Below are 17,678 nucleotides of genomic sequence, written 5' to 3' on the forward strand. Positions count from 1 at the left end.
ATCAGGCTTGTCCAGGGGTAACCTCAGCTGGGATCATAACAATGGTCATTGTCTGGCACTTGTGTGGCACGAATGTTACTTGCCACTTGTCAGCCCAAGGCTGGATATTGTCCAGCTCTTGCTGCCTTTGGACATGGACTGCTTCAGCAACTGAGGAGTCACGAATGGTGCTGAACGATGTGCAATCATCCGCGAACATCCCCACTTCTGTCCTTATGATGGAAGGAAGGTCATTGATGAAGTAGCTGAAGATGGTTGGGCCTGGGACACTTCCCTGGGGAACTCCTGCAGTGATGTCTGGAACTGAGATGATTTGACCTCCAGCAAACACAACCATCTTCCTTTGTGCTAGGTATGACTCCAACCAGCGGAGAACTTTCCCCAATTCCCACTGACTCCAGTTTTGCTAGGGCTCCTTGATGCCCCACTCCGTCAAATGCTGCCTTGATGTCAAGGGCAGTCATCCTCACTTCACCTCTGGAGTTCAGCTCTTTTGTGCAGGTTTAAACCAAGGCAGTAATGAGGTCAGAAGCTGAGTGACCCTGATGGAACTCAAACTGAGCGTCAGTGAGCAGGTTATTGCTAGGCAAGTGCTGCTTGATTGCACTTTTCTGATGATTGAGAGTAGACTGAAGGGGTGATAAGTAGCTAGGTTGGATTTGTCCTGCTTTTTGTGTACAGGACTTACGTAGGCAATTTTCCACATTGCGGGTATATGCCATTGTTATAACTGTAGTGGAACAGCTTGGCTAGGTGCGCGGCAAGCTCTGGAACAGAAGTCTTCAGTACTATTGCCGGAATATTGTCAGGGCCCATAGCTTTTGCACTATCCAGTGCCTTCAGCCATTTCTTGATATCACATGGAGTGAATCAAATTGGTTGAAGACATCTGTGATGCTGGGGTTCTCCGGAGGGTGCCAAGATGGGTCTTCTAGCTGAGGATTGTTGCACATGCCTTATCTTTTGCACTGATATTCAGGGCTCCCCCATCATCGAGGATGAGGATATTTGTGCAGTCTCCTCCTCCAGTTAGTTGTTTAATCATCCACTACCATTCATGACCTGATGTGGCAGGACTGCAGAAATACCTCATTTCTAGGTGTGCCTGGTGCTGCTCCTGGCATGCCCTCCTGCAATCTTCATTGAGACAGGGTTAATCCTTTGACTTGGTGGTAACGGGTAGAATGGGGGATATGCCGGGCTATGAGGTTACAGTTTGTGGCTGAGTACAATTCTGCTGCTGCTGCTGATGGCCCACAGCGCCTCGTGGTTGCCCAGTCTTGAGTTGCTAGATGTGTTTGAAATCTATCCCATTTAGCATGGTGGTGGTGCTACCAAGTCATTCTTCGTGCTGGACACTGAAGTCTCCTATCCAGAGTACATTCTGTACCCTTGCCACCAAGCAGTGTTCAACATGGAGAAGTACTGATTCATCAGCTGAGGGCCAAGCGAGGGGTGTGCGATAATCAGCAGGAGGTTTCCTTGCCTATGCATGACCTGATGCCATGAGGCTTCATGGGTTCTGGAGTCAAGGTTGAGGACTCCCAGGGTAACTCCCTCCTGACAGGACATAATTCAAATTTCACCACCTGCCATGGTGGGATTCGAACCCGGGTCTCCACAGTTTTACCGTGGGTGTCTGAATTACTAGTCCAGTGACAACACTACTACGCCATCGCCTCCCCCAAATACAGCACATCTACAGTCTCCCCTTTATCTACAGCACCTGTTACTTCTTCAATGAACTCCAATAAATTGGTTAAACATGATTTCCCTTTCACAAAGCCATGTTGACTCTGCCTGATTATCTTGAATGTATTTAAGTGCCTTGTTATAACGTCTTTAATAATAGCTTCTAACGTTTTCTCTATGACAGCTGTTAAGCTAACTGGCCTATAATTTCCTGCTTTCTATCTCCCTCCCTTTTTAAATAAAGGAGTTATGTTAGCTATTTTCCAATCTAATGGAACCTTCCCCGAATTTAGTGAATTTTGGAAAATCAAAGCCAATGCATCAACTATCTCACTAGCCACTTCTTTTAAGACCCTTGGATGAAATCCACCAGGACCCGGGGACTTGTTAACCCGCAGTTCCAACAATTTGCTCAATACCACTTCCCTGGTGATTGTAATTTTCTTGAGTTCCTCCCTCCCTTCCAATTCCAGATTTACATCTATTTCTGGGATGTTACTTGCACCTGATGTAAAATACCTATTCAATTCATCTACCAACTTATTATTTTCCAATGTTAATTCCCCATACTTACTTTCTTTGGGAGCAATACTCACTTTGTTAACTCTATTCATTTTTAAATATCTATAGAAACTTCTACAATCTGTCTTTATATTTCAAGCTAGCTTTCTTTCGTACTCTAATTAAGAGCATAAGAAATAGGAGCAGGAGTAGGTCAGTTGGCCCCTCGAGCCTGCTCCGCCCTTCAATAAGATCATGGCTGAGCTGCTTGCGTTTCAAATTATACATTCCCATCTACCCCCGATAACCTTTGATCCCCTCGCCTAACAAGAATCTATCCACCTCCGCCTCTCCCTCCACTGCCTTCTGAGGGAGAGAGTTCCAAAATCTCTCAACCCTCAAAGAAAAAGAATTCTCCTCATCTCAGTCCTAAAAGGGCAACCCCTAATTTTAAAACAGTGCCCCCTAGCTCTGGACTTACCCAAGAGGAATCATCCTGTCCATGTCCACCTTGTTAAGACTGTTCAGGATCTTATATACTTTAATCAAGTCACCCCTCACTCTTCTAAACTCCAGTAGAAACAAGCCCAGTCTGTTTAACCTTTCCTCATAAGGCAACTATTTCTTCTTTGCTACCCCGTCCTACCATATGGTTACTGTTAGGGGGCCTATACACCACTCCCACAAGCAACACCTTGCCTTTAGCACTCCACATCTCTACCCAAACTACTTCTGTATCTTGGTTTCCTGTGCTTAGGCCATCCCTCTCTCCATTGTGTTAATGTTGTCCTTACTTAACAGAGCCACCCCGCCACCTTTTCCTAACTTCCTATCCTGCCTAAAAGCCTATATGTAGATTAAAATATTGCATGATAATTGCCAAATCTTAGCTGGCCTCTTCATCACTCCCACAAGCAACTTCTTACCTTTATCATTCCTCATCTTTACCCAAACCACTTCCACATCCTGGTTTCCTCAAGTTAGGCCATTCCTCTCTGTCGTGTTGATGTATATTTGTTGTCAACTGATCTAATATCTCCTTATGTGCTTGGTGTCATAATTTGTTTTATAATGCTCCAATTAAGCACTTTGGGACATTTTATTATGTTAAAGATACTATATAAATAAAAGTTAATGTTATGGACACAGGCATGGGCAGCAGAGATTTGGATGGCCCCAAGTTTATAGGGGGGAGAATATGGGAGGCTAGCCAGGAGTGGACTGGAATAGTCAATTGCAGAGGTAACAAAAGCACAAATGAAGGTTTCAGCAGCAGATGAGCTGAGGCAGGGTCAAAATTGGATGATGATATGAAAGTGGAAATAAATTGTCGTTTGGTAGTACAGAGCTTGAGTATTGCTGAAAAAAAGACATTTTTTGTCGAAGCTTTTCGTCTTGCACTCTTCAGGACGATTCGCAATAATACCAAATGTAAAGGGAGCAACAATTTATACTGTATGAGAAGAGAGTGCTGATTGGTTGGCAAGTGGATATGGTTGCCAGCCCATACTTGCAAAACTCAAAACACAGTATCCAACATTATTAGTGATTCCACGATTAGACAACATTTGCTAAATAATCCTCAGAGTGCTAAGAATTGTGCTGACAATTTATTTAAGATCGTCAGTTGGACTCACAGTGTGTACATTTGCGTGTACTGGAAGCTACATATATTAATACACAGGGCCCTGTTCCTTTCAGACAGAATGAACATGTACGTACATGGTGCCTGTTTCACCTAAACAAAATAAGTAACAGCTATTCGCTGGTTCATTCCGCAGGGTAATGCCTTGATCAATCAGAGCCAAGCTGCCTGATTTAAATTTCAAACGATATTTGTAAGTTAACTGTCAGTCACCATCAACCAATGCATTCTCTACGGCAACGCCTCTACCAATCAGAGTCCACCTGCCAGCCAATCAGCGTTCTCTTCTCATACAGAATAAATTGTTGTTCCCTTCACATATGGTCTTGTGAATTGTCCTAAAGAGTGCAAGATGAAAACCTTCGACAAAAAGAGTCTCTTTTTTCAGCAATACTAAAATGGAAATGGTCCATCTTATGATAGTGTGAATTTGTGGTCAGAAGCTCATCTCCTGGTCAAATATGATATGAAGGTTATGAACAGAATGGTTATAGATAGAGCATTTGCAATGTTCTCATCTACTTCCTAGGATGGAAACCATCTGATCCTTCATTCTTCAGTGCCATTATTTTCTTCATTAAACTGCCTTTGGATACATAGATATGGGTGAAAACCTGACCCTGCTTCAATACTTGCTTCTTTGGGATGTCTGGCATGATGTCTCTTCCTGTATAATACTGAAGCTAAGTAATTATTCATCATGTTGGTCAATTCCTTATTTTCATTGACAATATCACTGTTATCAATCGTTCAGGTGCCCACAGTGCTCCTCGCCACCTTCTTTTTCCCAATATGATTGCGAAAATGTTGCGTATTGATCTTGATAACCCTTGCAATTTCATGTTCCCTTAATGTAGCTCTTACTATCTTTTTTTAGTTTCTGCGCTTTTGTATGCTTTTATACTCTTTTATATTCTTCAATTAATTATCTGATACCTTACCGAATGTAAATTGATTTGGTATTGATCATCACTTCTGGCCATATGTCAATAACACTTTACATGCAACATATTTTATCTTAATCGCCCTCTTCACGTAAAATGTCTTTGATATACTGGCTAATGGAAATCCAACTTCTTGGGCATTCCTTCGGGATCAGTGATAACTTGCTTCCACTCTGATTCAATGGGTTCTGAAAGGGCTGATTAAGTCCAATACGTGATCTGCAGACTCTGCCACATGCGGGGCAGGTGGTGCTTTGAAGGGTTGGGGAGATGGGTTGTTTGGAGGTTTGTGCGCTCCCTCCGATGCTTTGCCTGCACCTCTGCATGCTCCTGATGAAATCTCTCGACATGTTCGATGCTTTCTCGAATGAGCCTTCTCCATTTTAGCTGGTCACAAGCCAGTGTCTCATGAATCAGCAAGTATGTTTGATTTCTTCAGCAACGCTTTGAGAAACATTCCCAAAGCGTCTCACTGTCCTCCTGGGAGTCTTCTGCCATGACCAAGTTCCGAGTAGAACAGTTGCTTCAAATGTCTGATGTCAGGCACATTAATGGAAATATTAATCTGGTGTCAGGCATGTTAATGGAAATGACCTATCATTTATCATATCTATTCCTTTCATTAATTTGAAAACCTCATCAAATTATTCATTTGTCTCGGTTTGAGAGATTACAAACCTAGTAGTTCTTAACCATTCCTCACAACTTACAGCACTCAAACGCTGGCATCATCCTGTTACATCTGCATTGCATTTTCTCCAGTGCTGTTATATTAATCCTACAGTGAGTAGCCCAAAATTTCATACAGTATTTCAGATGAGGTATTATTTTGTAGTCTTCATAAACCTTTTGTGTTCAATCCTTTTCAAAATAAATTCCAAAATCTTCTTTCCCTTTTAATAGCTTTTGTTAAACTGCCTAACCACTTTTAAGAACTTCTCTCTTTGTTCCTTCAAGATAGTTTACAAAAACACAAGCAGTTCTTTAGGCAGGTAAGAGGATCCAGCAGGTAGTGATGGAGGAGCGTCAGCCCTGACTTTGTCCAACAGGTACAAGGTGCTTGCTATCTGTGTAGATGAGGAAAAAGACTGCAAGGTGGATAAATAGACTAGCCATGCACCACGGTGAAGGATGCCATTCAAGCAGGGGGCGTGAAGAGGACTGTCGTAGTGATAGAAAACAGTATAGTCAGGGGGATAGATACTGTTCTCTGCAGCCGCGACCGGGAACTCCAAAGGTTGTGTTGTCTGTCTAGTGTCAGGATTAAGGACATCTCCTTATGGAGAGGAACTTGAAGGGTGGGGGGCACCGAAATCCAGTTGTCGTGATCCATGTGGGAACCAACGACATAGCAGAATATCATTTCTGGTTCTACCTAAGAGAATTTAAGGAGTTAGGGTCCAAGTTAAAATGCAGAACATCATAAGTAATAATCTCTGGATTGTTACTACTGATAGGTGAATGTGAACCACAGGGCATGTGTCTCAGGATAAGGGGCCAATCATTTAGTGCTGAGACAGGGGGAAATTACTTCACTCAAAGGGCTGAGAGTCTTTGGAATTCTCTGCTTTAGGGGTTTGTCGATGCTCCATCACTGAATACATCTAAGGTTGGGATAGACATTTTTGATCTCTTAGGGAATCAAGGGATATGAGAAACAGGCAGGGAAGTGGAGTTGAAGCCCAGGAAGTTACATAAGTCAATGATTGTAAAGTAACATCCAGATATCCGAGACGTAGTATATGACCAACATTGCATATTGTTTAACATTTTACAGCTTAGAAGCTGTGTTTATCATAAAATTAAATAAGGGCATGTTATACATTTTATGACATTTTCAATTACTTTCATCAAAGTATCATGAATTGAATAATGCCATGTAAACCATGGGCTTTAAGGAAGCTGAGATATAAAAACAAGAAACATTATACAAGTTTTTTTCAAAGTTAAGCACTTGCATGAACTGAAATTATATTGTACTTAAATTCGAGTATTAATCGCTAAGAAAAAAGAAAAACTTAAAATTAGCTTCTGGAACTTTACAGTTTGACATACACTTCAGAAACACACAAATATACATATATAAAATAGTATGTACTTACAAACAGCAGAAGTAATAGCGGTGTGATAACAATTCCCTGAAAGAGAAAGTACATTGATAATTGCTCCTCAAGGGAAAGAAATTAACGTAAAATAAATATTAAATTAATAAAATAAATAACATTCCCCCTTAAAAATAAATCAAAAAAATTCTGTAACATTTCTGCAACTCTCAACTCCCCATCCAACAGTTACTTACCTAGTTCCTATTTAAAGGTACCAACTGACCCTAAATCATTTGCCAATCTGGAAGACTGTTTTGCTAGCACCAGTGTCCATAGTTTGTTGGAAAAGTGACTATGAGAAATATTTTGTGGCGCACAGTCCACTAAAATTTGAAATGGTGGGTTCCTATACAAGTCTGACAACTATCAATATGACAATGAAGGTCCCAATATAAACATAAGCATCTCTAATTAACAACAGAGATAAAAACAAAAAAACTGCGGATGCTGGAAATCCAAAACAAAAACAGAATTACCTGGAAAAACTCAGCAGGTCTGGCAGCATCGGCGGAGAAGAAAAGAGTTGACGTTTCGAGTCCTCATGACCCTTCGACAGAACTTGAGTTCGAGTCCAGGAAAGAGCTGAAATATAAGCTGGTTTAAGGTGTGTGTGTGGGGGGCGGAGAGATAGAGAGACAGAGAGGTGGAGGGGGTTGGTGTGGTTGCTTGTTTGTCGCTACAACCACACCAACCCCCTCCACCTCTCTGTCTCTCTATCTCTCCGCCCCCCACACACACACCTTAAACCAGCTTATATTTCAGCTCTTTCCTGGACTCGAACTCAAGTTCTGTCGAAGGGTCATGAGGACTCGAAACGTCAACTCTTTTCTTCTCCGCCGATGCTGCCAGACCTGCTGAGTTTTTCCAGGTAATTCTGTTTTTGTTTTGTTGTTGTGTCTCTAATTAACAAACTCTCTACTTCAGCAATGTTGTGGGCCAGGAAATGGAGAAAAGCAAGAGAAAGAAATAGATGCTGCAAGAGGTTGATAGTGGAGAGAATAAAGAGTGAATGGAGAGGGAAAGGGATCATCTGTGGGGTAGAGTAGGATGAGAGGAGCCTATGATTGGTAGAGGTGGGGAGGAATATAATTAGCTGGGCTTGAGGTGGGGGGTACAATCAGCAAGGTTGGGGATGGGTGGATATTGCTGATCAGGGCTGGAGAAGCCAGAAGGGCCTTGGGCAAATACTCCTGCATCTCCTGGCTCGCCTCGAGTGCTAGGAAAGTTACTTATCTCGGGGAGCATAATCAGTTGAAGTCTGCAATAGTTTTATTCATCCTGCCTCCATTTCATTGCAGCTCCTGACACACCCACATCCCCCACTCTCTGGAAACACATGCATCGTCAGTTCATTTTAAATCATCCCACCAATTGCTCTGTTGCCCTTCAAATGCATGCATTGAGCTAGAATACATGAATTCACATTTCCCACACACCCCACCCCTCTAGAGTTCACATCAAGACCAAAGGTGTTATCAGGGTTCATTGGGCCAATGTATATAATGGTGAATGAGTCTAATTCACAATGGGCAATGTGATTTTCACTCATACATATAATAACACAAAGTTATTACGCAAAAATACTAGCGAAGAAAGCAATTTTCTCTGTCAAAAATACAGTCACAACTACATCATTTGACTTCCGTTGTTATTAACAGTTTTGCATGACAGACAGAGCAATTGGATTTCACAGTGACATTTTCATACAAAATGATAAAATAGACTCCATAAAAATGTCAAATGTTCAGTGTTGTCAGACATAAGTCATACTGCCAAGCAGTAAATTCCCCTTCCACTAAACCAAAAGCATTATTTTGCTGATAAGAATATAATAAAGGATATCATGCTTACAAATTCAGCTTTTCAGATGAACTTAAAAATATGCAACTTCAAAACTGAGTGTAGAAGAACAGAGTACTTGTAAGAAATATGAATGCTTTTCTATCAATAGCAAATAGGTCCAGAATTTGCTGAAAAAATAACAGCATGGGAATGATGCATGTTATTAATGTGGAAATCAGCCTGCAACCAGCATAGAAGAGACAGCTGTGAATTGCGAATTGCTATAAATTGCTAGCCAATTTGCATTTCTTTGCTGTTAAGTTATTGAAAATGGCATCTTTGATTTAGGAGATTTTAAAAAGGCTCCATTTGGTGATGCTGCAACTATAGGGGGCGCACTTTCTTATGTGGGCTGATAAGAAACACATTTCCCACTTTTTATTGTAAGATGGCTCTTGGGCAATCAACTTCCTAGGGAGCTCCTCCCTATGCATGCCTATCCATGGCCATCTGCTGCCATCCCTTGTCCTTTCAACCCCTAAATCATTCCTTCTACTGTTTAAGTTCCTTTGATTCTAACAGTGGGTGCATTTTTAGCCCAAACTTCGAGTTAATAGTTACTTTAAATGGCCTCTGTCTGTTAGTTCAAACCCCATCTCTGGCCTTACCTTGAGCACTCTGGTAAAGTTCTAGGAAAGACCTGGACTGGATTTTCTTTCAAATCTCGCTTCAAATTTGTGGGCTTCACTGGACATCAAGGCCACATTTCTATGCTGGACTACACTGGAATAAACCATGAAACTCAGTTTCTGTCTATAATCTGCTGCTCTTTTTTGATCTGTGAGTTGTGGAAAAGATCTGGAAAAATCTAGATCTAGCTCTTTTCTCAAACTTGGCTTCAAATTCTTAGACTTCTCTTAACTGCAAGAAGATGCTTTTGCTCTGGACTACACTGGCTGTACTGTAAAACCCAAGTTCTACCTATGAAATAAAGGCAAAATACTGCGGATGCTGGAAATCTGAAACGAAAACAATAAATGCTGTAAAAACTCAGCAGATCTGACAGCATCTGTGGAGAGAGAGAGAGAGAGACAGAGGTAACTTTTAAGTCCGTATGACTCTTCTACAGATCTGTTTGGAAGGTGCTGTCTCAGAAGCCTTGGTGAATCACTGCAGTGCATCTTTTGGATGGCACACACTACTGCTACTGTGCATCGGTGGTGGAGGGAGTGAATATTTATGGATTTGGTGTCAATCAAGCGGGCTGTGTCCTGGAGAGAGTCAAGCTTCGAGTGTTGTGGGAGGCAAGTGGGGAGTATTCCATCACACTCCTGACTTGTGTCTTGTAGATGGTGATCAGGCTTTGGGGAGTTGGGAGGTGAGTTACTCGCTGGAGAATTCCTAGCCTCTGATCTGATCTTGAAGCTACAGTTTTTATATGACTAGTCCAGTTCAGTTTCTGGTCAATGGTAACCCCCAGGAAGATGATAGTGGGGGATTCAGTGACGGTAGTGCCATTGAACATCAAAGGGCAATGGTTGGATTCTCTCTTGCTGGAGATGTTCATTGCCTGACACTTGTGTGGTGTGAATGTTACTTGCCACATGTCAGCCCAAGCTTGGATATTGTCCAGGTATTGCTGCATTTGGACATGGACTGCTTCAGTATCTGAGGAGTCACAAATGGTGCTGGACGTCGTGCAATGAGCAGCAAACATTCCCACTTCTGACCTTATGATTGAAGGACAGTCATTGATGAAGCAGCTGAAGATGTTTAAGCCTAGGACACTACCCTGAGGAACTCCTGTGTTGATGTCCTGGAGCTGAGATGACTGACCTCCAACAACCACAACCATCTTCCTTTGTGCTAGGTATGACTTCAACCAGTGGAGAGTTTTCCCCCGATTCCCATTGACTCCAGTTTGGCTAGGGCTCCTTGAAGCCACACTCGATCAAATGCGGCCTTGATGTCAAGGGCCTCACCTCACCTCAGGAGTTCAGCTCTTTAGTCCATGTTTGAATCAAGGCTGTAATGAGGTCAGGAGCTGAGAGTCCCTGGCGGAACCCAAAGTGGGCATCAGTGAGCATGTTATTGCTAAGCAAGTGCCACTCGCAAGCACTGTTGATGACCCATTCCATTACTTTACTGGTGATGGAGACTAGACTGATGAGGCGGTAATTGGCCGGGTTGGATTTGTCCTGCTTTTTGCGTACTGGACATACCTGAGCAATTTCCCACATAGCCGGGTGGATGCCAGTATTGTAACTGTACAGGAACAGCTTGGCTAGGCGCGGCAAGTTCTGGAGCACAGGTCTTCAGTACTATTGTCAGAATATTGTTAGGTCCCATAGCCTTTGCAATATTCAGTGCCTTTAGCTGTTCCTTGATATCACGTGGAGTGAATCTAATTGGCTGAGGACTAGCATCACTGATGCTAGGAACCTCCGGAGGAGGCAAGGATGGATCATCCACTCGGCACTGCTGGCTGAAGATTGTAGCAAATGCTTTAGCCTTATCTTTTGCACTGATGTGCTGGGCTCCTCCATCATTGAGGGTGGGGGTATTTGTGGAGCCTCCTCTTCCAGCTAGTTGTTTAATTGTCCACCATCATTCACGACTGGATGTGGCAGGACTGCAGAGCTTAGATCTGATCTGTTATGGGGTCACTTAGCTCTGTCTATCACTTGTTGCTTATGCTGTTTGGCATGCAAGCAGTCCTGTGTTATAGCTTCACCAGGTTGACACCTCATTTTTAGGTATGCCTGGTTCTGCTCCTGGCAAGCCCTCCTGCATTCGTTTGATCTCCTGGCTTGATGGTAATGGCAGAGTGGGGGATATGCCAGGCCATGAGGTTACGGATTGTGTTTGAGTACAATCCTGCTGCTGCTGATGGCCCACAACACCTCATGGATGCCCAGTCTTAAGTTGCGAGATTGGTTTGAAATCTATCCCATTTAGCACGGTGGTAGTGCCACATAACAAAACGGAAGTTATTCTCAATGAGAAGGCGGGACTTCATCTCCACAAGGACTGTGCACTTCTACCGATACTGTCATGGACAGATGCATTTGCGGCAGGCAGGTTGGTGAGAATGAGGTCAAGTATGTTTTTCCCTCTTGTTGGGTTCCTCACCAACTGCCGCAGACCCAGTCTAGCAGCTATGTCATTTAGGAGCCGGCCAGCTCGGTCAGTCATAGTTGCTACATTCTGTGCCTTTGCCATCCACAGTGCTTCCTCCAAGTGGTGTTCAACATGGAGCAGCAGTGATTCATCAGCTGAGGGTGGGCGGTATATGGTAATCAGCAAGAGGTTTCCTTGCCCATGTTTGACCTGATGCCATGAGACTTCGTGGAGTCTAGAGTTGACGTTGAGGACTCCCATCCTTGTTTTCAAATCCCTCCATGGCTTTGCCCCTCTTTATCTCTATTATCTCCTCCAGCCCCACAATCCTCTAAGATATCTGTGCTCCTCTAATTCTGGCCCCTTGAGCATCTCTGATTTTAATTGCATCGCAACTGATGGCTGTGCCTTTAGTTGCCTAGGCCCTAAGCTCTGGAACATCCTCCTTACATCACTCTGTCTCTCTACCTTGCTTTCCTCCTTTAAGATCTAATATCTCCTTATGTAGCTTGGTGTCATATTTTGTTATAATATGCTCCTGTGAAATTACTTGGGACATTTTACGTTCAAGGCACTTTTTAAGTTGTTGTTAAGACAGAGATGACCATCATCTCTCGTGACAGAAGCCTGCCAAGATTATTTAATGGCATATTAAGTCCATTATGTGGTTCTATAATTGATTAATCCCTAATAATTGATCAAAGTTGACATGATTATTAACAAAAACAGAATTACCTGGAAAAACTCAGCAGGTCTGGCAGCATCGGCGGAGAAGAAAAGAGTTGATGTTTTGAGGACTCAAAACGTCAACTCTTTTCTTCTCTGCCGATGCTGCCAGACCTGCTGAGTTTTTCCAGGTAATTCTGTTTTTGTTTTGGATTTCCAGCATCCGCAGTTTTTTGTTTTTATCTATTGACATGATTATTGATCGTCTCAAGATTTAGTTTTAATCAACTGATTAAAACAATGAAATCCTATAGGCACTAATGTCATATGCCCAACTGAAAGGGCAAACTGCATATGCATGATAAATATCCACATGTACAAAATGCTAAAGACACTTTCAGGTCAGCATAAGGAAACAGTATTTTATAAGTGCCAAATTTTCCTACTTTTCATTTCCCCCAACTTAGTCTACTGCATTCATTGCTCCCAATGCAGACTCCTCTACATTGGAGAGACCAAACGCAAACTGGGCAATCGCTTTGCAGAACAGCTGCAGTCTGTCCACAAGAAAGACCCAAACCTCCCTGTTGCTTGCCATTTTAACACTCCACCCTGCTCTCTTGCCCACATGTCTGTCCTTGGCTTGCTGCATTGTTCCAGTGAAGCCCAACGCAAACTGGAGGAACAGCACCTCATCTTCCGACTAGGCACTTAACAGCCTTCCGGACTGAATATTGAATTCAACAACTTTAGATCTTGAACTCCCTCCTCCATCCCTACCCCTTTTCCGTTTCTTCCCCCTCCCTTTTGTTTTTTCCAATAATTTATATAGATTTTTCTTTCCCACCTATTTCCATTATTTTTAAATCTATACCTTTTATGCCCGGTTAGTCTTATTCTACCCCACCCCCACTAGAGCTGTACCTTGTGTGTCCTGCCATCTATTCTTAATTAGCACATTCATTTAGATAATATCACCACCTTCAACACCTCTTTGTTCTTTTGTCTGTGACATCTTTTGATTATCTGCTCCTATCACTGCTTGCTTGTCCCTACAACCACCTCCCCCCCCGACCTTAAACTAGCTTATATTTCACCCCTCTCCTAATTTCACTCAGTTCTGTTGAAGGGTCATGAGGACTCGAAAACGTCAACTTTTTTCTTCTCTGCCGATGCTGTCAGACCTGCTGAGTTTTTCCAGGTAATTCTGTTTTTGTCAAAAAGTAGGTAACCTGGCAGACAATCTGCAAACAGCAAGCGGAAATGTGATAATTATTAAATAACCCATTTTCATCACGGAGATTAAGGGATAAATATTGGCCAGCACACTGGGGGTAACCCCCTGCTTTTCTTCAAAAATGTGCTATGAGATCTTTTACATCCACCTGAAAGGGCAGATATGGACCTTGGTTTAACGTCTCAACTGAAAGACGGCAGCCTTGACAGTGCAGCACTCCCTCAGTTCTGCACTGAAAGGCCAGCCTTGATCTTTGTGCCCAAGTCTTAGAGTGGGACTTGAACCTAGAACTTTGTGACTCGGAGCTGAGAATGCTATCAGCTGAGCCATGGTTGAAAAAGGAAGCAAAAGTAATGGATTAAGTGACTTACTGCAATAATTACACCACTCCACATTTGCTTTGACCCTTTGCAGCATGCTACTATTAGCCAAGCTGTAAACAGTCAGAAGGTACTTATCATAGATCCTGCTGCCCTTGCAACTCGGTTATAATCTTACACTTCCAGCACCTATGAAACTCAATGGCAATCATTATTCTCTTGCAGTTAAGTTGGTTTCCAGTAGGTGGGCAGAGTTAAAATTGCTCCTTCGCTATTCAGCAAATTGTGGAGACAAATCTGCATCTATGCTGTATGAATAAATAACCCATAACTTAAACCGCTACAAAGATGAATTTACTATCTTTAGGATGGTTTAAGATAAAAGTACTGGATGCAAAGAATTTAGAAGATTTTATATAAAAAGGGTTGACTTCTCAATTATTGACTGATGACTCAGAATGAAAAGAAAAACGCTTATACATAAAAAGTCAATTAGCTACAGCCAGGATTTTGCAGTCCATGGCAAGTGGAGGCGCTTGCCGCTGACTGCATGAAGAAGTAAGACCCTACCTTGGTGGTAGGCTCAGGAGGAACTTGTTCTCCTGGTTGCAGTAGGGGCGTAATGGCAAAGTCAGTGCAGAGGCCTAGTGACAAGGTGCACTGCTGGTGAAGCCACGCCCCCTTTGACATCAATTGCTGAAAACACGCCCCTTGAGATCTGTGCTCAGCTTAATGACAGGTAATGCTTCTAGACTGTTTGGAATTTCTTACTGATGGTGGCAATGTAGCTGTGTATAAGTTTTAATTAAAACTCCCCTCTGACTCTCCTGATTCCCCTCCTGTACCCCCTCTCCTCTCCACTCCCCCACACCTTTGTCACTCACGGTACCCCTCCACCCTGGCTCCTCAGACCCACTGATGACAGAAACAGCATTTGATGGGGGTGGGGAGCACGCACAGCAATGGCTTCTTTGTCCCTGTCTCTCAAACAGCAGCTGTCCTTTTTCTGTGAGATACTGTGAAAAGGTGTTAGAAGTGGAACTTGACAATTTAGTGTGGTCTGTTTGCCCCTCCCTCTCCCCATAGCAACCGGATCACTCTGAGCAGAGGTGTTTATCTGGAATTCTCTGTTTTACTTTGATATAAAGGTACATTTCAAAACATCGCCAATTTGTAAAGCTCAGCATTCATGACACCTCCCCCTAAAAATCAAAAAGATTTCTGTGGTAATGATTTTTGTCCATTACACTGTCAAAGTATCACAAATTACAACATTATAAACAGTTTTTTTATTAAATCATGGGGCGCGGGCTTTGCTGGCTGGGCCAGCATTTATTGCCCATCCCTAGTTGGCCCTGAGAAGGTGGTGTTGAGCTGCCTTCTTGAACCGTTGCAGTGCCTGTGGTGTAGGTACACACTAAAAAAAAATGATTAGAATGTGGTAGTTTGCAGTACTTTAACAATATAATGGAAAAAACATCATTGCCACAGATATTTTTTTGATTTTTAAGGGGGAGGTGTCATGAACATTTTAACAACTAAATTATTACATGATACATGTAATATTTGACCTCTTTTGTTACATTTTACCATTAAACATTTTGTATTTGCAACATTAAAAGGTCTAACCTGTAACAAAACCAACCGAATGTGACAATTTGCATTTAAAGTCCAGCTTGCCTGAGTAGATTTTCCCCCACACCCCCAACCCAGCTCCCTGTCCACCCAGGCCTGTGGGACTATCCACTCCTGCGTTTGCCATGTGGGACCTGGGACAGCAACACAAATTCCAGGACAATTGGGTAGAGTACAGGGTGGTTGGGAAAGGCTATGCAATCTGATAGAAACACCTGTCAAAATTCAATAATCAGCATGTGGGCATACACAACAACGAGGAACACTAGTCTGATATCAGACATGTGTGACACAGAGGATGCAGGGGGCCATACAGAGAACAATAATACGTAGACTTCAGACAGTCAGCTCACAGTTAAGTCAAATGTTCCCAGTAAATCTTAACTGGTCAAAGCCGACTGACAGAATCAGGCACCAACTGATTTTTCTGGCTGGATTTCTTAGTTATTTTGTTGCTCCTAGTGTGCATCAGTTATTCTGGTTACAGGCCGGTAAGATACAGCTTTGAGCCTGTTATACTGATTTTTCCTGCTGAGCAACTCTCTAGCAAATGAGAAATTCTTTTATTACCAGTTCATTCACTTTCCTCCAATCTCTGCAAAAGATCTCCTTTTTCGATTTCGTGTAATCTGTGTGGCGTTTTAATGTCCTTAGTTAAAAGACTGTGTTGGTTTTGCATTCTTCATGTTGCTTTTTAAAAGCTGTATTGGATTGTGCACAGTCTGGACCACAGAACAGTATTCGTGATGGCCCAAAGGTTTTACAATCTGTTTGGACTGCTTAACTTTGTCAAAAATACCATTGCTGATTGTTGGCAAACCATCTTGTTTCTGGGTACTGATGGTTGTGAATTAGAATCCAAAGAGAAATCCCTGTCATAGCGTGTCTTCAGCAATTTCCTTCGAACAGAGCATGGCTATAAAGTATAAGGCTGTAAAAAGTGAGATCTCAACAAGCAGAGCGGGGCTGTGAAGAGCGAGATTTCAGTGAGCAGAGCGGGGCTGTAAAGAACGAGACTTCACTGAGCAGAACAGGGCTGTAAAGAGCGAGACTTCGAGTGGAGCAGGGCCGTAAAGAGCGAGGCTTCAAGCAGAGCAGAGCTGTAAAGAGCGAGACTTTAGTGAGCAGAGCGGGGCCGTAAAGAGCAAGACGTATCAACTATTTCACGAGCCACTTCTTTAAAGACCCTAGGATGAAATCCATCTGGACCCGGACGCTTGTTAACCCGCAGTTCCAACAATTTGCTAAGTATCACTTCCCTGGTGATTGTAATTTTCTTGAGTTTCTCCCTCCCTTCCAATTCCTGATTTACAGCTATTTCTGATGTTACTTGTATCGTCTATAATGAAGACCGATGCAAAATACCTATTCAATTCATCTGCCATCTCTATATTTTCCATTATGAATTCCCCAGGCTTACTTTCCAACGCTCACTTTGTTAACTCCTTTCTTCTTTAATTATCTTTAGAAACTCTTGCTATTTTTATATTTCGAGCTAGCTTTCTGATGTACTGTAATTTTTCCCTCCTTACTAATCTTTTAGTTATTCCTTGTTGTTATTTATATTCTGTCCAATCTTCTGACCTGCCACCCTTCTTTGCACAATTATATGCTTTTTCTTTAGTGCATTATGCAGGTGCAGCAAGGAATTAGCAAAGCTAATAGAAAGTTATTGTCACATGCCCTTCAATGTTTAAGTTTGATACTATCTTTAACTTTTTTAGTTAACCACAGATGGTGGATCCTCCCCTTGAGGTGTTTTTTTTCTTGTTGGAATATATCTATTCTGTGTATTCTGAAATATCTCCTTAAATGCCTGCCATTGGATCTCTATTCACCTATCCCTTAACCTGAATTGCCAGTTCACTTTCACTAGCTCTGCTTTCATGCCCTCATAATTGCCCTTATTTAAGTTTAAAATACTAGTGTTAGACCCAATCTTCTCTCCCTCAAACTGAATGTAAAATTCAATCATATTATGATCACTACTACTTAGGGGTGCCTTCACTATGAGGTCACTAATTAATCCTA

General features: G+C 42.4%; 1 protein-coding gene across 3 annotated transcripts in view; it reads right to left on the bottom strand.

The window, feature by feature from the left end:
* The window catches only part of slc10a7 (solute carrier family 10 member 7), a 320,006-nt gene that overhangs the window by 109,074 nt on the left and 193,254 nt on the right, over positions 1-17,678 (bottom strand). For all 3 annotated transcript variants that reach the window (XM_041189742.1, XM_041189751.1, XM_041189770.1), the window contains one exon: positions 6,885-6,920. In XM_041189742.1, the coding sequence (XP_041045676.1) occupies positions 6,885-6,920 (36 nt within the window). The remainder of the gene's footprint in view (positions 1-6,884; positions 6,921-17,678) is intronic.

The sequence above is a fragment of the Carcharodon carcharias genome, chromosome 1 (assembly GCF_017639515.1).
Source record: "Carcharodon carcharias isolate sCarCar2 chromosome 1, sCarCar2.pri, whole genome shotgun sequence".
NCBI lineage: Eukaryota > Metazoa > Chordata > Chondrichthyes > Lamniformes > Lamnidae > Carcharodon > Carcharodon carcharias.